The following is a 25,722-nucleotide window of genomic DNA, read 5'->3' as shown; positions in this document are numbered from 1 at the left end:
GCGCAGCGACAAGCGTCGGAAAACATACACAACTCGATGACCTGTCGCCTCTTGTCGCTGGTAGTCGCGCTCAGCTCAGCTCAGCGAAGAAATCGGCGCGAAGAGCCGTACCGGATGCCGAGAAAACTGCGTTCTCTGATTGGTTACACCGACCGCAAACCAGCGAGCCACTTCCGGGGCCGGCGCGAGCGCGGCACAAATATCTGACATGGACAGATATTTGCCAAGCGCCAGCTCGCGTCTGCGCCTCGCGCAAGCGTAGACCGGCTCCTGCGTACGCGGTCGCGCAGGCGCTGCGCTCTTGTGTATCGGATGGGCGCATGGAGATGCGCCTATAGCCATCGCACACAAGGTGGCTTATATTCGACCCGACGTCGTAGTGCACTAGGAGCATCTTCTCAACCGATGTTTCGATGTCGGCTCAAGTCCAGGTCCATCGATTTTCACGACTGCTGTAGGCCATGCGGGCGAAATGGATAATATCGTTTTGATAGAAATAACGAACCGCAACTTTTGTGATGGTGACTAAACTAGGAGATTGCTGGCGTATTTCATTCACTTTTGTTCTCAATTCTTTTGCGAATGTCATCTTTAGTCTTGTTTCTTTTTCCTTCAGGGAAAAGGCGCGTGTTAGTTTCGATTAAATGTTATCGCAGCAGAAAAAAAAACGACGGGGTGCAGCCCTTTATTACAGAAACAGAGGTGGCCAAGTGATATGAGACATTTGGTCTGTCGAGATACAGCGTAGCACGTTATTAATTGTTCCTTTCGTGCTAGAAGAGAGCAATGCCTTGAAATCTAAAAATTTGGTTTTTAATTTTGATACAGCTCTGCTAATATATACTGGTTCTTTCATGGTTATAGGCCATCCGTGATCAAAATCACGACAGTGGGTACAAGCACGTACGAACACGCAAAAATACCTACAAAAAAATGCCTCATCACAGACACACATGATGTGAACGGTCTCGTCGCTGAAGTCCCCATTATTTACGTCTCCTGCCGGGCGGCGCCTCAACCTCCAGGTCCACCGCCGACAGTGCCGACAATGCCGCCGACTACCACGCCTGAGACTACGACACCGACAACTACTACTATGATGCCCACTCTGCCTCCGCCACTGCTGTGCTCAGTCAGCACCATTGCGGGGATCCCTTCGGTGTACCCGCCGGACAGGACTTGCGACATCGTGGTGTACACGCATGTCTACGTCCAGGACGGGAAGACACTCGCTGTGGACAGCGATATTAGCTACGGGGTATTCAAGGCCACCTGTGGTCTGTACGCGGAGAGCACTTGTGGCCTGTCCTTCGATGCCCGGTTTGTATTTCTCAGTTTATATTGCATTCTACTGAAGTAGTAAAATAGCGGAGCAATGAGCGATAATAGCATTGGTTGGTTGGTTTATGGGGTTTAACGTCCCAAAGCGACTAAGGCTATGAGAGACGCCGTAGTGGAGGGCTCCGGAAATTTTGACCCCCTGGGGTTCTTTAACGTGCACTGACATCGCACAGCACACGGGCCTCTAGAATTTCTCCTCCAAAGAAATTCTAGCCGCCGCGGCCGGGATCGAACCCGCGTCTTTCGGGACAGCAGCCAAGCACCATAACCGCTGAGCCACTGCGGCGGCATAATAGCATTATCAATGTGAGCGCATACTCATGAAATATACACCATTGGTCACCTCGCTGCGTGCGATAGCTTAAATTATTCTTCACAACTAAGAAAGCACGATTGAAATTCACCTATACTGCTTACATGAAACGCTGGAAGGCGCAATGAGGTTAAAACCGGTGAATTACGTCTAGCTCAATTGGGACGACAAAAAAAAAGTGCATTCTTGCAGCGAACATAGTAACAGTAGCTGTGAAGTTGAAAATAAGGGCGCTTCTTGCTAAATGCATGCAGCCCCCTGTCACAGGGCAGGTTTATGGGACGTGCTTTAACCCACTACCTCAAACGGAATGCGAGTCGTACAGTGGCAACCACAGTCTAAGTCAAATTTCGACGGTTTTTTTTTTGCAGTTATTTGTCTGTGGACATGTTCGGGACGACAGAAATACGGGACGACCTGTCCGATCTTAGGCAGCGGTCAAGGATCAACCACTACGGTGTCTTGAACCTTTATGAAACGCAAGGGAACGTTGCGAAATACGCAGTAGAGGCTACCGCGGCATTCAAGGCAAGTTATTCCCATGATTCAGTTCAGGTTTTGGAAACAAATTCGCGAGTTCATCGCGATTTCGAGATTTCAGAAGGATCTCAAGACAGGGCTTGAGCTGTTAGAAGTGACTCAAAGAACGTGGGGTGGAGCACCATTAAATTGTTCACGTGATTCGTTAATGTTTGAAAAAGAAAGTGTTAGTTCATCGCACCGTTGTTTGCACCGTTGTTTGCAGCGGTTCCCCTTTTCTCTGTTCCCCCCTCAGACGGGCCCGTACCACGTGACCGTGGTGTTTAAAGCGCTAAATACTTGGCCCACGGGCCCAAAATTGCCTTAGTCCGCAGCCCCAATAGAAACAGAACCGAAAATATTCTCTCGCATATTCTTGCGGTATTTCGGAACTTCCGCCTGCATGATGTAACGAGAGCCATTCATGTCGTAGGGACTCAAATTGAGGCCGACATCGCCTTGGGTATTATTTAGCCGCCACCGCTTGCAGCCACAAAACTGGCACTACGGAAACGCTAGCAACTGATCCGCACCTCAACGTCCTGCCATTCCTGGAGGACGGGGAAACCTGTTTCTTGAATTTTTGCATCACCTTTGTCGTCATGCCGGGAGGGGCTTTCTGTTCGCGATTATCGGTCGGCGACACAACTGCTCGCGCTTTATATATCTCCTGCTCTTATCATTTTCAAGCGCTGCGATGTTTCAAAGAAAACACCCTGTTTTCATTCGCAGGGTTTCCGTACACTCTTGGGAGATGATAGAACAAACCACAAAGTTATGTTCGCCGTTGGTTACTTCAGCTACGAAGCCGACGCTTGGGACAAGCTCCGATACATCGCCGAGAACACTGCGTCGTGAGTATGACGCAATTTAGCTGGTACATCGAACGAGGTGGTAGTCGCGGACACGGAGCTTGGTGTAAAATAATCACTGTTGGGAAGCATTTTGATATTCATTCCAAGGTCACGAAGTACCGTAGCAGATCCTGATTTCTTAACGAAAACGATTCTCGTATGTCGGGAGGCAGTTGCTTGATGTGTGACAAAGTATAACGAAATAATAAAGTGAATAAATCTGAATCAGCGTACATCGGTATGGGAATGGCAGGAAGTTTAACAGCGGCATCGCAGCAATCCAATTTTTCAGGCAGTACATCTACTTACTGGAAGTAGTAACCACTGATCCGGTTCGTTGAAGATAATTGACGAGGAGAATTAAGTCATAAATAGCCGCGTACCGGCATCCTTCAAGAAAAAGTATACAACAGCAGTACAAGCCGACCGGTATGCCCCAGAGGGGCGGAATCTTGAAGGCTAAGAAAGGGTTTGAATTAAGTCGAGGACAGCGCAGTGAGATATGGAAAAAATACATGTATATAGCTGGAGCGTCTCGAAACATGAAAAGAGCAGATTTGGTCAGGCAAAAAATGCACCTTAATGATAGCCAAGTTGATATCTAGAATAAATGGTCATGGGTTGGGCATGTAGCGCGAAGGCAAGATAACCGGTTGTCCTTTAGAGGAAAGAATAGATTCAAACAGAAGGTAAACGTAGCACCAGGCGAATGAGAAGCGGAAGACTGACGGATAAGCTGAGGGCAGCTGCCACCAGAGAGTGCTAATTGGAGAGAGATTACAGCGTCTTGTCCTGAATTGGATGTAAATTGGATTGATGATAATGGCAGCACTATGACGTTATGACTTATAACCAAAGCTTCTCTTCCGGTTTCCACCTAATACTTACTGGTTATTTCTTTGATTCTACTTATGGTTTCTTCAGGGATGACGTTGACATCGTGGTTATAATAACCAGCGTCCTGACAATTCCAAGCCGAGCAGCGTGCATGGCTCTGCCTGCCAATGCAGCGAGGAGCCCGAACGCGAACACGCCCACCATGGTGAGGGCGCCAGGCGAACCAAGACTCCGTCATAAACTCTAACGGAATCACAGAGTCCGTAAACAGCATCACAATATTTGAAATTTATAGCATAGGGAGACGAAAAGCTCTGCGATGAGGAAGTGAAGTAACATGTAATAAAATATAAAGTTCTCAAAATGCTCCTCATACTGGAAAGGCAAAAACTGACCTCTACGTTAAACAATCTCGGACAAAAAATTCTTAAAATTACCGAATTGTAAGATACCGTTATAGAAATATTGAAGATAGTTGTCCATTCGGATATGTAGCAAAATCTTTCTTTTAAATTTTTTCCTTCGATGGCATCGAACAATTCACTGTCATATGAAAGCAATGGGGAACGCTTTTGACGATAGCTTAAACTTTAATAGAAAAAAATTCAAAACTGCTGTGGGCTGATCAGCGAATATATATTGATTGTTATAGGGAAACTTTACATAACATGAAAATATTGCGTTCACCAACAGTTTGCCGCTCAAAAATGCTTTTGTCCAGAATTGTTGGCCATGATCATTACGGGTGACGAAGTCTGTCGACATGTCTTGCTTACCATGCGGTGAAATGTGATTACTTCTTTCGTTCAAGAAAAATGCGTCCTAATTGCACTAACAGTAGTCAAAAATTTATCTGAAAGAAATCACAGCTGGCTGTAACAAAAAATGCGTGCTTAGTTTGTAGAGAGTGGTCGCATGGCCGTCTCAAGAGTTAAATACATGTGAGATGTGTCTTAATATTAGGCAAGATTTCTTCAGCATAATGCTCAAACATTTACAAAGAGTAGCAGAAACGTCCATAGATTTAGGCGTTGCGAGGAAACGGGAATTTTTCTTGGAATTATCAATAAATAGGAACCCAAGGAATAACCTATCAAGCGCGTCCGTACCGTTGCTTTTAAGAATCATGACGACATCCGTGATGAAAGCGCTCGTTCGAGCTATGAAGCAGACGACAGATAGAGCAGGCGATTACAAGCCAAGTTCACAGAACACAGCTGCGAGACGCAGCACCATGCACTACTGTGCAACGCGCTGAATTTTCCCAAACAGCAAGTGAGAAGTTGAAATTATCGAAACACTTACTTTTAACCGTATGCAGTCGCAAAAATAAATATCGTTTCGCTTACCCCAAGAGAAAATTTAGAGAAAATTAAAACGAGTGATGTAAATACGAACATAAATACATGGGATCGGCACAGCACGCGTTCACATGACGACCTTTTTCTGATACGGTGAAATATGTTGAGACACCAGGGCAGGACATTGTGCAAGAATGTTTGTAGTTCATTTAACGAGCGAAGGAATGTATATATTAAAACATATTAGGAATATATATTATATTCCTAATATATATTTCATATTAGGAATATATATTAGAACATTTTGAAAACAAAATGTTAGTACTAGGCATATTTGTGGATTTCACGAAGGCGTTCGACAGGATTAGTCACAGTATTCTTTTGGAAAAGCTTGAACTATACGGGATACGAGGACAAGCTTTGCATCTCTTGAAATCTTATTTATCATCTCGAAAACAATATGTTCAGATTAGAAACTTCAAATCATCACAACGCTCAGTTAATACCGGTGTCCCTCAGGGCAGCATCCTTGGCCCTGTGCTGTTCAATCTCTACATTAATGACATTGTAACTATTGACACTTCCGCCCGCTTTATCATTTATGCCGATGACACTACTATCCTTATACCTGGTGATACCTGTGATGATCTAAACATGCATGCTAATCGCATATTAAAGAATCTAGAGGAATGGTCAGCCTCAAATTTTCTTTCAATAAATGTGTCAAAATCCAAAGCTGTAATTTTCCGTCCGAAGAATAAAACTTGTAGTGCAGAATTAGCTCTCTCTTATAAATCACAAGAAATTGAAATAGTAAAATCATTCAAATCACTTGGTGTTTACTTTCACGAAAATATGCTGTGGGATGACCATGTCAGTCATGTCATGTTGAAGACATCTAAGGTTATAGGTTTTCTATCACGTCACAGACATATTTTACCACAGACAGTCATACTTCTCTTATATAATTCCCTGTTCTGTTCACACCTAAACTACTGCACATTAGTGTGGGCAACAACAACACATACTAACTTACACAAGATATTAGTACTTCAGAAAAAAGTCCCTCGTATAGTTTATGACTTGCCCGTTAGACACACAACTCAGGATTTGGTAACTAACCTCAACATTATCACCATATTAAACCTCTATGCTTACAGACTGCTGCGCGTGTATATAGTTGAGCAAAAGCGCCATGTTGACACCATTTCATCTATGGCTCCTTTGCATCAGTCCGATTCACCATATCCGCATCGCCTCAAACCACAATGGGTTTTACCATTCACAAGAACTAGCTACGGTCGTCAAAGACTTAATTACCAACTACCGTATTTACAAAACCAGTTAATTGAAGCAGGCGTAAACCTCCGTGAAATCACCATCTCCTCTCAGCGTAGCATGATTGTTCATTTGATTAAGTGCTGATACATCAACTCCTGTTTTATGAATTGCTCTCCACCCTTTTTGCTATTTGATGACTGGTCGTCTACTGGGCTGATACCCCTTTTTCGTTGCTGATGCCCCCTTTTGATTTCTGTGTACTCTGTTCGCTTACAGACATTGCTTATATTGATGTTTTTGTTCATCTATGACTTGATGTTCAATTTAGTTCTTCGTTTTATGTTCTTAATGACTTGATGTTCAATTTAGTTCCTCGTTTTCTGTCACTGCCGTCTGAACAGGAGAGGAGAACTCCGTCAAGCGGATAGCCGTTTTTTTTCTCCTCTCCTCCATCAAATTGTACTTGATTTGGTGGAAATAAAGCATTATTATTATTATTATTAAGCAGATAATGAACGAGCAATAAAATACATTCCAACCACCGCTACAGACAACGACCACTGCTGATTGAGGGTTTTCTTAGATCTGAACCGTTTCACTTGGTCTGAAAGATTTCCAAGAGCCGTCCACGGGTCACGATATGCATCAAGGGAGTCCAACGACGCGGTACAAGATATGTCAAGGGAGAAAACCATCCAAAAAAGACGGAAACACAAGAAGAGAACGACACAGGACAACGGCTGGACTAACAACTGAATTTTTCATTGAGTACAGACCGCCAGGTAAACACCACGCATGCGCCAAGGCAAACACTCAGACATGATCACTCAAATAATCAAATTCTTTTGCCGTTAATGCTATCGATGGTGAGCTGACGCAAGCATCACCATGTTTGGCAATCTGGAAGGCCTCAAAGATTTCACGAGCCTTCCGTGTTTTTCCGCAGCCCAGGATGGTGACATCTGCGAAACGTGGGGAACATTTTCCGGGATGTCTACTGCAATGCAGAGCAAGATTACCATCTTCACCAGCGCCGACTTTTGTTCTGTGCTTGCGCAACCTCTCGTTCACACAGTCCTCTGTCTGACCTATGTAAAATTTTCCACAGGTCAGCGGAATCTTGTAGATCACTTCGGTCCGGCACTTTGTGTGCATAGTTCTATGTTTGCTGGTGCAACGCTTCTTATTTCCGCCAGGCATAATTCGTGCGCAAAGACCTGAAAGCTTAACTGGCGCAGAAAAAACCAAATTGACCCCCTGGCGCTCGGCGACTTTCTTAGTAAGCACAGAACAAAAGTCGGCGCTGGTGAAGATGGTAATTTTGCTCTGGATTGCAGTAGATGTCCCGGAAAATGTTCCCCACGTTTCACAGATGTCACCATCCTGGGCTGCGGAAAAACACGGAAGGCTCGTGAAATCTTTGAGGCCTTCCAGATTGCCAAACATGGTGATGCTTGCGTCAGCTCACCATCGATAGCATTAACGGCAAAAGAATTTGATTATTTGAGTGATCATGTCTGAGTGTTTGCCTTGGCGCATGCGTGGTGTTTACCTGGCGGTCTGTACTCAATGAAAAATTCAGTTGTTAGTCCAGCCGTTGTCCTGTGTCGTTCTCTTCTTGTGTTTCCGTCTTTTTTGGCTGGTTTTCTCCCTTGACATGCCTTACCAACAGGCCCACCATTCTGCCCTGCTCCGGTACAAGATATGTTCCGAAAGAATATTTCAGCTCAAGCGAGTGGCGCGGAGAAATTCGAGCCATCACTAGATGACTGCGTCATTTGCCTTCCATCCAAGCTGCGCAGGTAATGGGCACAATATAGGAAATGAATGGCTGCGCTTTCGTCCTATGTTGGGCCGGCCTTTTCCAATACATATTCAATACTGGGCCGATTAGCTGCGTTGCTGGGGAACATGTGCCTCAAAGAGTAACGCTTCGCTAATCATGGCACTGGTTTGTTGCTGTGCCAAGCAAACCTCTGCTCATAGAGTTTATAGCTGCACTCTGACTTTTGCTCCTGCTTACTACTCGGTCTGATTCCTGGAGTTTTTGATCGCCTGATGCAGTATCGCTGCCAATACGCCATAAAAAATAAGGAACATGAAGGAATGATCAAGTCGTTGATTTTGGTACAGTTAAAGAACGCTGTGAACAAAGTCCTCGTGGTTTGATTGACATGTTCAAAGTAGAACACACAACCTGTTTCGAGTACATTTAATCAATTACTGCATGCTGAGCTCTCTTCTAAACTAATACCGGTCGCATCCCAATAAATGTCTCCAGATACCCTGTGGCGGTGTTTGACAGCCGCTGTCTCAACTGTGCAGGAGAAGGCATTGCCTATCGCCCGGGCGGACTTTGCGAGCGGCAGGCTCCTCGTGGCTTTCTCCCTCCAAATGGGCGTGGTCACGTACTTCATGCAGGACCGCCCCAACACGGCACTTGACGCCCTCTACAAGGAGTGCATGGCCATGGCAGTCTCCGACTACTCGCAGGTACACTTTCTGTTGTCTTCCCCAACACTTGTGCTAGTTTCACTCTGCATGCGACTTATATCTCCTATATCTCCGAGAACCACGATATAAACTTTTTCCTCACTTTTGATAAAGGATACCAAAACATTATTGAGATTCCATTAAGGAGCCTGTTGCTCACTGCAGGAACGATCCCTGGCATAGAAAAAGCATGGACCTTAGAGAAAGGAAGGGACTGAACTTTCACCCTGCATGCGACTTATATCTTTGAGAACCACGATATAAACTTTTTCCACACTTTTGATAAAGGGTATCAAACATTATTGAAATTCCATTAAGGAGAATATTGCTCACTGCAGGAACGAACCCTGGCATCGAAAAAGCATGGACCTTAGAGAAAGGAAAGGACTCAAGTTAAAGACACTGTTTCTAGTATCGCTGGGCCAGCGGCACATAGCTGTCTGTTCTAGTGGAAGGAGAAGGGCTTCCTATACCGAAAACACATTGGAGTTTTAAACTAGGAAGGAAGGCTACAGATGCGCGGATACGTCGGTGGTGGGTATGGTATAGCGATCACTAGTAAAGCACAAGTCCTTAAGACAGTGTGGTCTAAGCTTATCCAGTTGAAATTCCTGATTGTTTAAATTGCCAAATTGCAAGCGCCATCTACCGGACGATTCTATGTGGTTACATGTGTCCTGTTTTCTGGATAATAGAGTAGTTTATAGGCCGGTCGCGCTACTCCGCATAATACGAAGGACAATGTGGTCCCATTAGCACCACCAAAACTATCTTCTGCATCAGTAAAATTTCGAGCAAATACCGAGGGCTTATGACGCGAAAGACAATATGAATTAGTCCCCTAGCTTGTCCAGCTACCCATATTTTTCCACGATACGAGACCTAGACTTAGGTAGAGTACCGCAGCAATTATACATGGAATAAGAGTACAGACAACCGCTGGCGCAGCCCTAAATCAGGCATAATGACCCTGTTTCAGCTTGATGGGAACAACCCAATAGTGGAAGCATTACTGGTTTTGTACTACATTAGCACAATTTAGTCATAATCAGATGTTGCATTGTCGATAGGAGAGCGATGCGAAATTTTCCTTGGTGGTCTATCACTGCCACTCGGCTGTTCATATCCCGCGGTCTGCCCCTCTTTAGTGCGCGTTTTCGTTTGTTACCCTTACAGCGTCCTTAAAGGGTGTCTTCATGGCGCATACTCGCCTCGGTTTACATCGGAAGTGTTATCACAGACCAGTGAGTATGGCTACTGCATCAACGGTCGGACTATTTTAGGCTAGCTGTCCCATTTTTTTCCCCCAAGCGATGTGCTATCATATTGTCGGTATCACCAATGTGGTCGGCTTCATTGTCCTTTCTTGTGCTTGACACAGCGGTGTTTTTAATCCAGTCTATCTAAACAACTGGCACCCAGCCTTTCCTTTTCACTTCATGCCTCTTATCTTCCTCTAGGCGTGCCAAACTCCGCCAACAAATCTTCAAAGCGAGAAGATAGTGGTTGGCCTCAGCACTGCACAGGCGTCCCAGGCATTGAACAAAGCCGTTTTGCAATCGTACGACACACTGGACTTCATGAAGGAAAAGGTTTGTTTTCTTTTAAAGTGCCTGCCATCAACGCATAGGTTACCGTTTTATGTGTAGTAGTAGTCGCTGTCAAACATCGAGTGTCATTTCTATGACCGTTTTACCAATATAGATTCAATATTGGGCCGATTAGTTTTGCTGCTGGAATGCCCATCTGAGCATTAACAGCCGCAGCAGTTATGGCAATGTCGCTAGCGGGTCATTGATGCAAGGGGTTCTCATTGCGGTAGGGTCATGGATGCCGGTGGGTCGTGCTTTTAGCTGTGCACGCATGCGGAGGTTACAGCGAGCAACGTACGGCGAGTCAGACTGAAAACGATCTAAAAACGCAGACTAAAAAAGAACAAAGCAAACTTTCTCAGCAGTTAGCTCTGTAGAGGTGAGCAAAGAACGTGTACTGAACAGAAAAATTTCATGTCAAAGCATTTAGCATAATATGAGAATATGAATATACAAGAAGCCACTAAAGGAAAGAATACCTAATACTAACTGGTTGTCATCGCACCGCAAGAATCCCCCCCCCCCCCCACCGCAGCAGTGTTTCTTCTGAGATTGCAAAAGTCTAAATAGGACTAGTAAGGCCTCCCAAGGAAAATGATAGATTTTCGTAACGCAGTGACAGGACAATGGCGCGCCGAGTCACACATAATTTGGAAAGGTGGCAAATACAATCGTCACTTGAGCGCTAAAGAATGACAGCGGATGATCATTTCTACTGGCTCATCGTAAGAGGGAAGAAAACTTTTGTGTGGTTCATCCCACATTGAGGCCCACCGAATTTCCGCTTATCGTCGATTAATCTGTCTCAAGCCAAAACGTGAGCGCTGATACCGGTATTTGTAGAATATTCACCTTTCTAAACTAAAGCACCCTAACCAAAGTGGCCTTTAATACTTCTGGCATAGCTTAAAAATCGCTGAAATGTTACGTGCGTGTGACACGAATATTTGAGTTAGCCGCGGTGCGACAGCTAAGAAAGTTGCTGAACGCTGGGCGACAAGGCGCTTCTAGGCATTGTTGTCCCGCGATGTGGTTCGAACAAAGCACCTTCCGCAGCCTAGGCGGACTATCAAGCCACTAATAAACCCATAGCATGTCCAGTTTTCTTCCTCTTCCCTCGTCCACTTTCTCTCTTTGTTCTTTACTATAAAAGTGCAGACGAGTATCTTCCTCTGTCCACATTGCCACCTGACAACCGAGACATGACGCTGTGGACGCCAACGAAAACAGCGGCATGAAACGAAGGCACGAATTAATGAGAACTGACGGGCTATAAATATTAAACGAAGGCTACACGAGGTGCATCCGGTGTAGGATGCCCCTGAAGCATTCAATCCCCCTCACTTCCCCTTCCCCATTCTCTGGGCTCCTTACCATGGTCACGCTAAGCTGGACACGAAGTGACTACGTTAACTTATACACCGCATTCATCGGACTCTTCTCTGATTTGGGAATGTTAGCTCGAGGCAAGTATTAGGCTACGTTCAAGGTTTGGTCACGTCATTGCACCCGCAGAAATAAGTTCCGGACAGGTGTCATTTAACCCCTCTTCGCTACTTCTCTGAGCTACTGTGCATGGGGGCTACCCATTCGTTCAGGACCTGCTGGAGAGCAGCTTTAGTGGTTCCGGTCGTGTTCCACTGAACACAACATAATCGGTGCTTAAGTTGATACTGTCCTTTGTAGAAGCCTCATTTCACTACTGCCGGAGAAAGGGGACAGCTGCTTAATTAGTAGGCAGCTCATAGTTTCACGAATTTTTTACGCGCCTTCGTACCGCATCATGGCCTTGACGTCTCCTTCCAGGCCACGTTCGTCATGAACACACAGAACAGGCGGGAAAACTTCACGTGGTTTCTTTTCAACGTGCACCTGACGGACTTCACCGGGCGTTGTCTCACTCAAGGCCCTTTCGAACGCGTGAAGGGATTCAAGGATTTCTATCACGCAGAATGGCACACGGCTTCCAAAGGATAACAGAAACAGCTGCAATCGACTGCCCCTGTAAAGCCTGCAGATGTGTACATGGCCTACCCTACACCTCAGGAAAAACAGTAACTGCCTCCGGTTTTCTGAAGGAGTTAAGTTTTATAAGTATATAAAATAAAATATGTGCTGTAAAAAGCATACAGTTATCATGATGGTGTGTTTGATGTTTATAGCCCTTGCCGCGGAAGCACGCGCCGTCAGAAAACCTGCGGATGTCAGCTAATGAATCTCAGCCCCTTAATACAGCGTTTGTAAACAGCCATAAGCTGCTTTGGATGGTGAACCTCATAAAAAAAAATCAAACCAGACCATATACCGTCAGCCTGCTATTTGCAGAACCGGGCACAAGCGCGGAGAAGCAAAGAATATTTAGCGTCTCTGGTTTGGGCAGGTAGGTCAAGTGGATATGTCGAGGCTTCAGTTAAGTGAGGTACGGTGGTTTGCGGACGCATTCCTGCTGCATCCGCCTCTTCACAGTGCTACGCTCCACCCAATAGTATGGACCATGATTTGCAAACGTATGGCAGCTGTCGTTCCGAGCTTTGCAACTTCCAAAGCGCCACTGGGAACGCGGGCACTCGCAGACATTACGGCACGTTGAAGGCGGGTCAGTGCGGAGCTTCAGCATCGTCGAGTCGGTGCAACCGTCCGGAGTCAACCGGCGTGGTACACAGCAAAACTGGTCCAGCAGTAGGAAAAGTGCACCTAGCTTGTTATGACAATGAAAATTACTTTTAGTGGTCTTCTTTCAATTCGAAAACTGTGTATTAAAAACGAATAGGACCTAAGACTGAATCCAATATAGCTACTTGGTATTCACATATCCACAAGAGTAAGCTGTCCCTATGTCTGTAGTAGGCCATTCGTTGCCGTCAAGTTCAAGGACCAGTACATATGTTCAAATATTTTGATCCATCAAGAGCCTCCCTAACTAATGTCTTCATTTTGAATTTTGAGGCTTTGAATCTGAGGCTCTGAAGTAAACTGTTCTGGCCTGGGCTCGACGTGAAACACCAAAGAAATTGTTTTATTTCTCTTCTTCCAGCCTCCACAAGAAATTAGTCGCTATCTAGCTCGCCTATCAATTGTATCGCATATGCACAAAGAAGAACTAAAAGTTGACCCGGAAATAGCTTGACCAAGAAAGCGGCTACGCGATGTCTTTCATCAACGTCGTGAAACAGCAACTGTTTGCCCTACGCGACTGGAGAGTAGTCCCGCCGTCAAGAACCAGCGCCTGTGGCAGTAAGGTAGTCACCTCTCTTTTAAAATTGACAACATAGGCGGACTTCTGCGTATACCAAACATTAAAAAAAAATGTACTCCAGTTTCCCACTGCAGCGCAGATGCGATCGAGAAGACTTAATTTTATACCAAACAGTGTTGCCAGCAGCTTGCAAATGCAGCCTTCAGGCGGAGCAAATGGTTTTGAAATTTTAGGTCAAGTAGTGGGAGCGGAATCATGGTTATAAGTTTATAATAGCAACAGTGAGCTCTTTTGAAACAGCAGCTGTCAAAGAACGAGGAAAAAAGTGGTGGAAATTAAGTGGCAAAGAAATAAGTGTGAAACGTTATGCAAAAAAAACACAAAGCTCAAAATCATACTCATGTAATCAATAGTTTTTCGAAACCAAAGAGCAAACTTCTAGTTTCGCCAACTTTCATAAGCAATATCCCAGAGCGCTGAAAACCAGCACGACAATAAAAGGTGTCGGGATATCAGGCAGAAGTTTTGGTGGCGTCATTGATTTGTGTTTTTACGTTCTTTTATCCAGCTTCGTCAATTGCGCTGCTCACCGAGCCGACTAACTTGTTGCGCAAGACAGCGCCCAACGACTCTAAAGCGAGACTATGCAACTCGCAAGCGTCCATGAAGAGGACTGGAGCGTCTGGAAATGTTTCCATTCACTGGCTTACACTCTACGAGAAAATGACTTAACGCAGTGTATAAAACCAACGCAGCCACTACAGCGGCCGCCAGTCCCGTTAGAACATGCCCAGATGGCGTCGATAGGCCCGATGCAGGCCACCTGCAACTTCACATGACGCCTCAGGAGTACGTGCGCGTGCGCAGGTGCTGCTGGAGGCCATGGTTTACGCCAAAGCTTTCGATCTTTTGCTTATTCTTCGTTTCTTACTACCAGGGATTAGAGCAGAAGCAGCCATAAAGTAGAGTCGAAAAGGCGCAATTGAAACGTGAAACGTACTGTGAAAAGTAGGAGGTGACACAACCACCGCTATAGCTTCGCTGATAGAGCACATGACGCCACATGCGGAGATACTGGGTTCGGACCCCGCCATCAGAATGCGGTTGTGTTTATTTTACTATGAATTACTATCTATCTAAACTGTTACGGAACTATTTTCCCTTCTTAGCGTACACCATCGAAAAAATAAATCGCATCTGTCTATGCTTTCAATGCTTTTGATAGGTTTAATCACTGCTGGTGTTTTTCGACGTGTATCCTAGTAGACCGCTTATACTCATACTTATTTCTGCTGAAGGCAGCTCACAAAACATTCCTTTACTCAGAGTAACACTGTCGCTTTCCTGTTGCCCGAAAATGGTGCACAAATCGCCTAATACTTGTTTATTAATGGCGTTTTGTCTCCCACTACGGACAAAAACCGGCCTCAGGAGCCCAGTTCAGCAAATCGAGTGCAATTTATACTCTAAATTTAAAAGTAAAAAAATTACGCACGCTAGCTTAACATTTTAGCCTCTAACGCAACACAAGAGAACGAAATCTTTGCTTGACGCGAAAACTAGTACCCATTACACATAAGCGAAGAAGGGCAGGCTGCTCCACTCATAGATCTATTACTTAAAACTACAATAAAAAGAACAGCAGAAAATCCGGCTAATCAAGTTGACTAATCTGCGGTAAGCGCCAGCAATATTCCCAACTCTTAATGACGGAACCCGTCTTTTGCTGCAAGGCGGAGCAAAACTTTGCTCAAAAGACAGAGCAAAAGCCGTTTAGATATGGGGACCTACAAACGGGACTATCCTTTAGAGCGCGCCCCCGATCTATAAATCTTTGCTCGTAGAAACCTGCGAACTGTTTTTCTTTCATTTTAGCTTAGCCATCTCGAGCAGCGGCAACGAGAAAGAAACGAAAGAAAAAATCAAAACAAAAACCCGCTGAGCGGGTGACGCTTATCGGCAGCGCGACGACCCAGACCTTCACCGAGTTGGCGCAACATTCCTTTTTATTTTTCACTCCTTGCTGCCCCGTGCTTTTCCGTGCCACCCGACGCCTGCAACTTGTTTGGAGCCACGCTGGCTGGCTTTTCGAAAGGGGTGGCCGGCCACTTCCGCCACGCGACAAAAACAAGAACTGCAGTCGTTTTGCTGGAATAAAAAATAATGAAACAAGATAAGAAAGATGTAGTACCTTGCCTGGAAGCTACTGCAATGTGCCCCTACACGTGATGGCCTGGTCTCTCTTCTCTGTCTGCATGTTTGTTTTATTTCAATGCCTACCTCGTTCTTGTTCACGTCTTCCGTGTGTTGGTCAACAAGACACGTGGATGGCACCACGAAACGCCCTCCTTCCTCTTGCAACCCTTTCCTACCCTTTCTTGTGCAAGACTGATGCGGATGTAGGAAAGGCAAAGCAGTAGACGTTGGGGCCCGTTCGGAGTGAGCGTAACCCCGTCTCAGAACGTGGGCCACAGACCGACAAGGCACCGTGACTCGATATAACGGCTTCGCTTGGCCGGTGGCTCAGTGTGTTTAGTTTTGCTTGTTTCACAACAGCCGCGGTATCACGAGCCAGGATATACCGTATAGCGAAACTGGGCAACCCGAGCTGAGTTCGAGCTACGAGCGTGGAACAACGAATCGGTACACAGCACGGGGAAGGAAAAGGTAAGAGCGGTAAGTTTCCTTGCATAACGAAATTGCAGCCAAGAAAAAAAAAATTTCCAAGATATTATGTTCGAGTGCAAGTATTACCCATAGCCAATAAATATATGAAGCGTCCTATGAAAGTTCCATAAAAAAACGAGCTCCGTTGTTTGGCAATGTTAATGATGATGCTTGTGTCACGTAACCTAATTTGCGTATAATACTTGGATGAAAACTGAATGCCTCTTACGTGCATATGGGGAAATGTTTGCTTGCAAACGCGCTGTTTACAAATGTCTTTTGCAGCACTAGAAGCTGGTATTTCATGTGTACGCAAATGGTGATGAATTATTTTTATATCTGTGCGCACACATTGCTGGGTTCAAGATATTACCGTCTTCACCGCTTGCATATATGCATTCTTGGTGTGAAATCCGCTCTCTGTCCGCCTCTTTGGGGGGCAGGAATCCATCACGCGGTATATTCTACTCGTCTGTGCTCCGCCGTTGTCTTAGTTTCATTGAAAAGAAGATCGGGAAAACGACAGTATTATTAGTATGGAGCGTTTCTGGAAATTATCTTCTTGCCGATACGCCATCCTGAATCTTGTTAATATATGTTAGCACAGACAATGAAACTGAGCATGATCGTCTTTATTGGAAACAGCAGTTAGCATAACCGTGGTTCGCGACTGAATAATTTCTTCTTGGAATTACTGGGGTACGTCTGTAATAATATCTGCTGAAAGGCTATAGCAACATGTGCTTTTTTTTTAGGTAAATACATTTCCAAAGGGTTCAGCGGTGGCATAGGCTCAAGTAATATAAGTGGTGTCAGTATCCGTAACAGCCAATAAATAATAGGCTATAAGGAAAAATTCACGAACACCTGAAAGTAAGATCACCGGAAGAATAATGAAGAGCAGAAACTTCAGTGCATTTGTAGTATTGCTACAGTTAAACGAAATGTATATGCATTATTGCAGAGATCACTGCATGTGAACATAGCGGAAAAAATATTTTAGTGGCAGCGTTGCTCTGCGAAACTCCGTGATACATGTGTACTGCTAACTTTTGTACCATATAGCGGTATCTAGCTTGACACTACCGTCTCATTAGTTTCCAGCGGAAAACAAAACTCAAGTGCGACTTCTTTTCCAGGCTTGACAGGACGCCTTGAATATGTCTCGCAGTGGAATTCACTCGAGAGCAGCGAGCTCGAGAGTCATTCTCCTGTGTTCAACGCTGCTTGCAATGTGTCACATTCCCGAAATCGAAGCGCACGGGAGGCTTATCGAGCCACCTGCGAGAAACGCCATGTGGCGCATAAGCTACGACACGCCGCGTAACTTCGAGGACTCGGAACTTTTCTGCGGTGGTATAAAGGTAAGTTATAAGGCCGCCCTCGCAAAAAAATACTATTACTGTTAGAAGCATGGTAAGACATATATTCTACAAGAGTGACGTCATAGAGTGTCATCACTTAGCGCTCAACCTCAGCTATAAGCGAACCAACGTATATTGCTTAAGCTTCCCCAACGCCGAAATGTTCAATGGTATCATGAAGCTTAGGCAAGAATCTTCCTGGAGACGCTGCTCTGGAAGATATTCGTTGCTTCACGACTCTTGCCGGCTGCTTGTGAAGGAGATCCTGTTGGTGAGACGAAGAATTATTTAGTGTGTATTTAATTTCCGGGAGTTTTGTAGCGGTGTGGAAGTACAGATGAACAAACTTTCTGGACACGGCGAGGCGAAAATTCCGACGTTGAAAGCATTTCTGCATTGAAAGGTGAAATTTTAAAATACAGACATAGCAACCATAGGCACTTTTCGCTCAGTGATCACGTGAGGGCCGTCTCTCGCGGAGGGTTACAGACGCTAGGCAGCACCGTCATTCACTTGCCAAAGCCCATTGCTGAGTCCGTCATCAACTTGACGTCATGAGCTTGAATAAAGTGGAGAATTGTTTTTGCATTTTGAAATAATACTCCTTCAAGAAAAAATACGTCTTTTGGAGACCTACAAACATAAGCAAGGTAAGAAAGGGGAATGCAACTGATGTTTGATAAAAACAAAAACTTCACGGAGCACTTTGGCTTTCTAAAATGCTGCAAGGCGAAAGCCTTTCCTGGCGCCCTGTTTGGCACTGACTGCGAGACTGTTTGTGCTGTACTAGTGCTTTATTTGACTACACACTTCGCTTGTACCCATGGCTCTGTTCGCTGTAATGAGGTATAAAATGTGGTCACGCACGGACGCCTTAAGCCCCCTGTCGGAGCGGACGGCAACTGTTTTTAGTTGTCATCTGCTCCAGAAGGGGACGTCAGGCATCTGTAGGTGACCTCATTACTGTGAATCCGAGTACTCTGACGTCATAACCATTTCTACCAACCTAAGAGCGTGACACCTCTGCTGCAACCTTCTGCCGACAACCTCCTGTCGACATAGAGTTTCTTACTATTAGCTAGAGGGAAAGCTGACAACCCGTCTATGGGAGTTTGCATGGAGGCCCCTCGAGACCACTTCAGCCACCATGGGCGCTCGAAGCGTTAAGGGGCGGTGAGTTACCGACTGCAGAACTACAACTTTTGTCCAAAAAATAATAGAAAAATAAAGATGTTAGATAACTACGAATGTCCTAACATTCAATATCCTGCCTGTAAATTGCAACAAACGATCAGAAAAGCATGTAAATGCAAAGTTTGCCCCAAATTTGAGATGGCTAGCCTTCCTATTGGCCAAGTATTGAACACTACAAAAGCTAATATTTTGTAATTAACAGGCGCATTTTTAAAAGTAAACATGTTTTCAAAAAAATGTTGTTGCTTAGATACTTTAAGAGGTTTTTTAATGGCATTTCGAAAAAGTGAAACCTTTTATTAGCGTCGTGTGTCTATGCGTTTTTACTACTATGGTTCTTGCACACTCCGTTCGCGCGAAAGTCGTCTGCGCACACACGAACAACGTTTTCGGAATGAAACGACTTAGTAGTGCCACTCTGTGTTCCCGAAAAACTACGACTGTCCCGCAACAAGTAGCTCACCGCCCCATGGTGCTTTGAGCGTCCATGGTGGCTGAAGTGCAGCGCCGCCAGCTTTCCCTCTTGGTAATAGTAAGAAACTCTATGCCTGTCGACAACGATGAGGCATTAAAGGCTTTCGCCGTAAAAATTGGATGGCGTTGTCTTCAGAAAGCCTTGAAGACAAGTGAAAACTATAGACAACCGTCCGCCACACAGGTTCAGTGGGAAGACAACGGCGGCAAGTGCGGCGTGTGTGGCGACAACTATGCCCTACCCCGTCCGAGACGCCACGAGACTGGCAACGTATTTGCGCGCAATGTTACTGTGCGCCGCTACGCACCCGGGTCCCTCGTGGACCTGGTGGTGGACGTGGAAACCAACCACTTGGGCCATTTTGAGTTCGCGCTCTGTCCTCGGCGTTCGTGGGAGGAGGCAGAGACCGAGGAGTGCTTCGAGGGCAACCTCCTGCCCGTGGTGACTGCCACTGGACCCTCGCGCAAGGTAACCTCATAAGAAAAATTTTGGCAGAGTCTTCTAGAAAGGTGCGCTACCATTACTACGCTATTAATCCGTGCCAACTCTTTGGCCGTTAATCACAGTGTGAACCAACCCCTGTACATGTGTGTGCACTACTCCATCACTAAGTCATGTACTACATCAACTTTAAAGTGCGTAACGGGCTAGTTTTATCAGCTAGATGGAAACCAATGATGCGTAGCACGTAGGTAGACCGCTGATGTTCTAAATGCACTCAGGAAGTAATTAGGTGTCCCAGCAGTGCGTCATGTTCTTTATTAAGTACTTGTCTTTAAGGCTAGAGCTGTTCCGATCCTTCCTACACTACAGCTTTCTTGAATTACTACCTGTGTAGGGCCTTTAGGAAATTTAGGCCGCAGATTCTCTAATGAGGAAACTGTTCACAGCTCTTGCGAACTGTAAGCTTGGACAATCAGGCGCAAGGTTTTGCATCAGGCGCGAGGATTACGGTCAAAGTGTCCAGCCTATAAGCCAAGCTAGCTGCGGAAGAAAAGTTTATTCATTAACCTACTATCACTCTGGTCATGCACAAGGCGCTGCTTTAATATAGCGGTAACTATCCCGAGCTCGCCACTCTTATCTTATAGTTTGTACTTAGAGAAAGCAACATACCACCAGTAACCAGTTTCGTGAATTATATTTCATCCCTTGTCTGTGTGTTATATAAGGCATGTATTTCAAATTTGAATTTCGCGCCTAGCTCTATTTTTCCCCTAATGTTGCACCTCTCATTTTCATTTTTTATCGGTCTGCCCATGGTGTGTGGTCCTGTTGTTCATAGCGACGTTCTGTAGCTATAGCGAGGTTAAAGTGGTGTATCAAAGTTCAACTTACTGAGCTGCCCCGGACATTGTCCTTATCCTGTATTATAACAGCTTCTTTACGTGTCTACCTTTTCCGTTCTGATCACTGCAGAAGTCCTTCTTCTACTCTGACGATCCACCGACCCGGTACCGGCTGCCGACGGCGGCCAATGGACTTTACATGATCCAAGTGCAGCTGCCGGAGAAGCTCACCTGCGAGTATTGCGTCCTGCGGTGGCATTGGAGATCTGGTGAGGAGCCAAGCGCTATGTTCACTGGTGTGAAAAATAGGAATGCCTCATTCTTTTTCTAATCAGTTATCAGCTCCCCCCCCCTCCCCATATGAAAAACGGGGTATCAAAATATTCTTAACCCTTTATCCTCCAAACCTCGCTGAGCTGGCCGTGGAGGGTTGTACCAATACCGTCAATGCGAGTCACACTTTTCCGGCCCTATGTTACGCTGCTCCCAACGCTGAAGACGCCATAAATTGCGTAGCTTGCAATTTTCAACACTAGAAAGCAGTAGTTGTCCACAGGAACACCATGTTCAGTACCATTAGAACATGCTTTAAACCTGACAAGAGTGGTGACTTTTTCCTCATAAAAAGAACTACTTTTTTTAGCAGTTAATTTGTTTCACACAGTGACTCTGATTTCGTTTGCGAGCTCGAGATGGTTTCAAATTACGTCGCGAGCAACGGCAACGACGACGGTGAGGCACTGGGTACGCATGTTTAGGTTGCCGATACCCTGGCGAAGGCATCTCTTCAAGGCCCAGTCGTACCTGTGCTTCCACCCAGCGCATATATTACGGCGGCCAGGTTTCGCAGGTATCTGCTCTTGAAAGAATTCGCAGCATCAGCTCTGACCTCCTCTCTCGAATTCCGGCATCTCCTTTACCCGTGGTGAAGTAAAGGATGGCGATCACGCAAGCTTGAGGTTTCCTTCACGCGACTACGTTGTCGCGTGCCTCACTTAAACTTCTACCTTTATAGATCTGGTCTGGCGGTCTCCCCATTGTGCCCGTTCTGAGGAGAACCCGAAACGACAGATCATTTCTTGTTGACCTGCCGCCGTTTCTCCTCTTTACGGAGCCGCGTGCTAGAGCATCCGTTACGACAGCTATGTCTAAGTCTGTCAGCTGGGGTTGCTCTGTCTCTTGGGGCTTCCTCCCTTGGGTACAGAAACTGGAATGTGCTCTCTGCCATGCAAAACTTCCTTACAGACACTAAACGGCTGCAGTCTGCTCTTTCTCATCATCAATATTTCTCTGCAAGGAAAGCTTTCCGAAACATGGAATATTTAGCCCCGTTCTCTATTTCAGTCACCGATCTTACAGTATTTGTTTAGCTTACTTCAATTACACATCTCAATTTCTTTTATTTCCTAATTACTATTATTATGATTATTATTTTATTTTTTCCCATTCATTATTTTGTTGTTTAACATTTTGAGCACCTATCAGTTGCCGCCTGTGTCTTGGCCAATCCCCCGCAGTTGGTACGCGCCATTATTTAGAGGACAACAACAACAACAATGGCACCTTGCTTGTACTCGTATTATGGTGAAACAACATCTATGTACATTGCATTTGTGTTACAGCGTGTTGGATTAAACTAATAACGCGCATTCCTGTACCTTGTGACCCACCTCTATCGTATGCACTGAGGAGAAGCCGTCTGCAAAAGCAGCTTTAACTTCTTTAAAATTTTTGTGTTCATTCTAAAGCCGTCTGCAAAAGCAGCCCACCCCATTTTATTTTCCTACAACGCGGATAAAAGGAACAAAAAATGGAACGGAATAAAAAATGGAAAATGGAAAAATGGAATATGCCATGTTACTGAGGCGGCAAAATGTTTTCCTTATTCTGTGCAGCGAACAACTGGGGCGATTGCGGCGATGGAAAGATGGCGCTGGGCTGTGGACCACAGGAAACATATCGCAACTGCGCCGACGTGGCCATCGTACCCACCTTCGGTCTGCGGGGACCACTTGGCGCGAACGCCGTTCCCAAGCGATACGGACCCATCAAGCCAAAAAAAATCAACGTTATCTAGATGAAGAGAAAGGGTTTGGTCTTCATACTTACGGAAACGCGTTATTTGCTTTTCACTTGTCGGCATCTTGAAATATATCAAATAAATGTGACAACTATTGTCAATTACAAGTACAAAATGATCATTCAATGTTGGTACTTTACGTCACTTCCTTTCGTAATCTGGGGCTTACTTCCTAAAGACTGACTTCTCTCCATTTCACTGAATCCTCTTCATTAGTCGCTGTTCCCAATGACGTAGGCCATCGGCGAAACCGGTGACGGGGGGCGCGTGTTCGCCAAATGCAGCCGGTACAGCCAGCGATGACAGCGCCGCCCACCGGCAGGTAGCAGCCACATTAAGGCTGGTTATAAATATTCATTCAGAACAACGGCTTGACATCGCCGCTATGGCGCAGTGGATTAGAGGCACGTGTTGCGTATGGAAGGTCGGCCGTTCGACTCCGCTCTCTGTACTGTAACTTTATTGTTTTTTTAATTTCATTTTTTTACATTCTATACCTTTTAGGTGGCAAATCGTGATGCTTAGTGGCATAAAACGCCGTTTAAGAGGATTTATATCCCTTTTAGGTCAGCCGTTCTGACAATATTCAGTCACCGTGATCAATTCACCGTGGTTTCAAGCCTTGTGGCTGTACCGGCTGCAGTTGGCGAATACGCGACGGGGGCAGCTGGCCATGGTGTGACTTATGCAGAGGCACACTCATGATGCCACTTATTTGCATACATGCGTCGCGTTGCAGTGCGCCGCTGGCAAACCATTGCTAACGGCGCTGAATGCCACAGCGCGATGACGAACGAGACTTGTCTGACGGAGTTTATCAGGGCTAAAGTCGCCTCGTCAAATAAACCGCAACGAATAACTGAATCACTGCCCGTGTGTCTCAGCCTGGCGGAGTGGGACGGCAGTACTACTGCTATCGGTAGTGCCGTGGCCCGAACGGCCGTGTTTGTTACTCCAATTTGATTCTAAAATTTCAATTTGATTTGATTCTCCAATTACAATTTCGTTGTTTTCTTTAACACTGACGTCAGAGCGAAATGAAATGAATATTATGGGGACAGTTGAGGAGCGTTTAAAGGGTAGGACACGTAGCTATTAATGGCTCCCAAATGCGTCCTGGGGTTCTTTTTGCTTTTCGCCTCGAAAATATGAACACAGCCTGAGAAGACAAACGGGACTTCGTTTTAACCGAGTAAAACGAACGTACCTCGTTGGCTTATAGGTTGCGCGTTTGACTCCTTGCTCAAGTGTCACAAGCACAATTTTCATCTAATCCTATTTTCCGCTCAATAATCTACCATCTTTCATGTCACAATGACGCTTGAGTCATGTGGCGACCTTATAATCGTAATTTATATAATGCCCTAACAGTTGCCAATTCCGCACCTGCTCGTGTGACGTCCCGAGACTAGTGATCAATCCGGATTATCTTGTTGTAGGACGCTAGGTTATCCCCTGAACGGATCGACTTTTAACGCTATCACGTTAAGACGCAATGAATGACTATGAAATATGGTTCCGGGACATGATTTCCGGCCAGTGTATACAAGTTCAGAGGACTGCGGCGTGGTAGGCTGGGACATAAGGGTGGTCAGGCTGATCCGAAGCAAAGTGGTCGAATTCCTCCACTTGCCGTGACAGTTGGAAGGTAGAAGAGGGTTGACGAGCATTCAGCAATAGTTACTCCTCGTACCACGTAATCACCTGTCAACTCTGTGCAGCTTACGACATCGTTAACCTTTTAAAGGCCACAATATTTCGCAGTGCTTTAAAGAGAAAAATTTTTATTGACAATTCACATATCCTTTATAAAATTACTAAAAAAAATGTCGCCACATTTACAATAACTGAGCGTGTTTTTCTCAATGTTATATTTTTCGAACATTGGAGTTTCCCATATACCGAACTCTATTGTCTTCCGAAGCAGCTTATTCTTCTCTCTGCAGTGCGAGATTCTTCAATTGCTATTCTAATAAATCTCCAATGCTTTCGCACATTACAAAAATTATTATGCTTATTTTATTTCACCCTGTCGCACACAGCGCTTCAGAAACCATGGTAGGCAGGTAAGCATTTAAAGAACTGCTTTTGCAGAATATCAAACGAACGTACCTTCACGATCCATGAGTGACTCCATCTACGGCTTCATTCATTCAAGGGCAAAGTACATGAAACTTGTGATATACCACTGAAGCAGACAATCTTGACGCAGATATGGCAAACGTGACTTTGACATGTATACATTTAATTCAATTTTCAGTTCACCTTTTCTTTCAACATTTAACATGTTGACAGTCTCCTAGGCAAAAAGCTGTAGCAACATCTTGACGAGCCCTGGGAGCCGGCGGCACGCAACAGGGACAGCAGAGAAAAAAAAATCTACACAAGATATCCATTGCTATGCCTAATATTTTATCATAAATTTACAAAAATAAGAGGTGGAGTAAACAGATAAAAAAATATCCAGACGTTATCTATTGCTATGCCTAAAAAAGCCACATTTTATCATAAATTTACAAAGAATAAGAGGTGGAGTAAACATAAAAAGACGTCCAGACGTTATCCAACGACCAGCGTTAACATGCGCACGTTACTATAACCAAACCGATAATTGCGCACATCACAGATTATAAACTAACAAAGGTACGCTTTTATTGCACGCGCTATAGTTTTACACCACAAAGAGCAAACGCTGGTCACTCTAGAAACAGTGAAAGCAAAATTTTGTGTGTTATTAGTGCGTTATACGCGTTACACCGCTAACGAAACCCGGTCCATAACGCAGAAGTCACTTCCCGCAAGCTTCGACAAGCGCCGTGTACTCAGGCGCAGCAAAGCTGTGCTGCAGGGTACGAAGGTTGTGGGTCCGTTTCGTGGCAAGCAGTTCCGTAGGCGAAGTGATTGAACACCAGTGTACGCGAGGGAT

General features: G+C 45.2%; 3 protein-coding genes across 4 annotated transcripts in view; all 3 read left to right on the top strand.

Moving 5' to 3' along the window:
- The window catches only part of LOC149331889 (uncharacterized), a 37,659-nt gene extending 35,211 nt beyond the window's left edge, over positions 1–2,448 (top strand). Inside the window, exons 11-12 of the mRNA XM_089557431.1 lie at positions 981–1,320; positions 2,430–2,448. Of these exons, the coding sequence (XP_089413557.1) occupies positions 981–1,320; positions 2,430–2,448 (359 nt within the window). The remainder of the gene's footprint in view (positions 1–980; positions 1,321–2,429) is intronic.
- Positions 2,449–2,950: 502 nt separating this feature from the next.
- LOC149331888 (uncharacterized) lies at positions 2,951–12,508 on the top strand. The gene is made up of 5 exons (XM_089555593.1): positions 2,951–3,027; positions 3,952–4,069; positions 8,772–8,939; positions 10,400–10,531; positions 12,338–12,508. Exons 1-5 carry the CDS (start codon positions 2,951–2,953, stop codon positions 12,506–12,508), a joined length of 666 nt encoding a protein of 221 aa, XP_089411719.1.
- A 3,475-nt stretch (positions 12,509–15,983) lies between these two features.
- On the top strand, positions 15,984–23,002 carry LOC149331887 (uncharacterized). 2 transcript variants are annotated; one of them, XM_089555591.1, is made up of 5 exons: positions 15,984–16,394; positions 17,534–17,758; positions 19,611–19,895; positions 20,847–20,985; positions 22,612–23,002. In XM_089555591.1, exons 2-5 carry the CDS (start codon positions 17,555–17,557, stop codon positions 22,791–22,793), a joined length of 810 nt encoding a protein of 269 aa, XP_089411717.1. In that variant the 5' UTR covers positions 15,984–16,394; positions 17,534–17,554; the 3' UTR covers positions 22,794–23,002. The 2 variants fall into 2 exon arrangements, with proteins under 2 accessions (XP_089411717.1, XP_089411718.1); XM_089555592.1 differs by lacking the exon at positions 15,984–16,394 and having other exon boundaries at positions 16,708–17,758.
- Positions 23,003–25,722: the final 2,720 nt, after the last annotated feature.

Source organism: Amblyomma mixtum, chromosome 8 (assembly GCF_055824585.1).
Source record: "Amblyomma mixtum isolate Tamu chromosome 8, ASM5582458v1, whole genome shotgun sequence".
NCBI classification, from domain to species: Eukaryota; Metazoa; Arthropoda; class Arachnida; order Ixodida; family Ixodidae; genus Amblyomma; species Amblyomma mixtum.
This window is presented reverse-complemented; position numbering and strand designations above follow the sequence as displayed.

Bases quoted from the DNA above. Each gene is read 5' to 3' on its own strand.
- LOC149331888 (XM_089555593.1), top strand. From the start codon at position 2,951: ATGTTCGCCGTTGGTTACTTCAGCTACGAAGCCGACGCTTGGGACAAG. The intron at 3,028-3,951 runs GTGAGTATGACG...TGGTTTCTTCAG, and splicing joins ATCGCCGAGAACACTGCGTC to GGATGACGTTGACATCGTGG. The intron at 8,940-10,399 runs GTACACTTTCTG...ATCTTCCTCTAG, and splicing joins CAGTCTCCGACTACTCGCAG to GCGTGCCAAACTCCGCCAAC.
- LOC149331887 (XM_089555591.1), top strand. From the start codon at position 17,555: ATGTCTCGCAGTGGAATTCACTCGAGAGCAGCGAGCTCGAGAGTCATT. The intron at 19,896-20,846 runs GTAACCTCATAA...TGATCACTGCAG, and splicing joins CCACTGGACCCTCGCGCAAG to AAGTCCTTCTTCTACTCTGA. The intron at 20,986-22,611 runs GTGAGGAGCCAA...TATTCTGTGCAG, and splicing joins GCGGTGGCATTGGAGATCTG to CGAACAACTGGGGCGATTGC.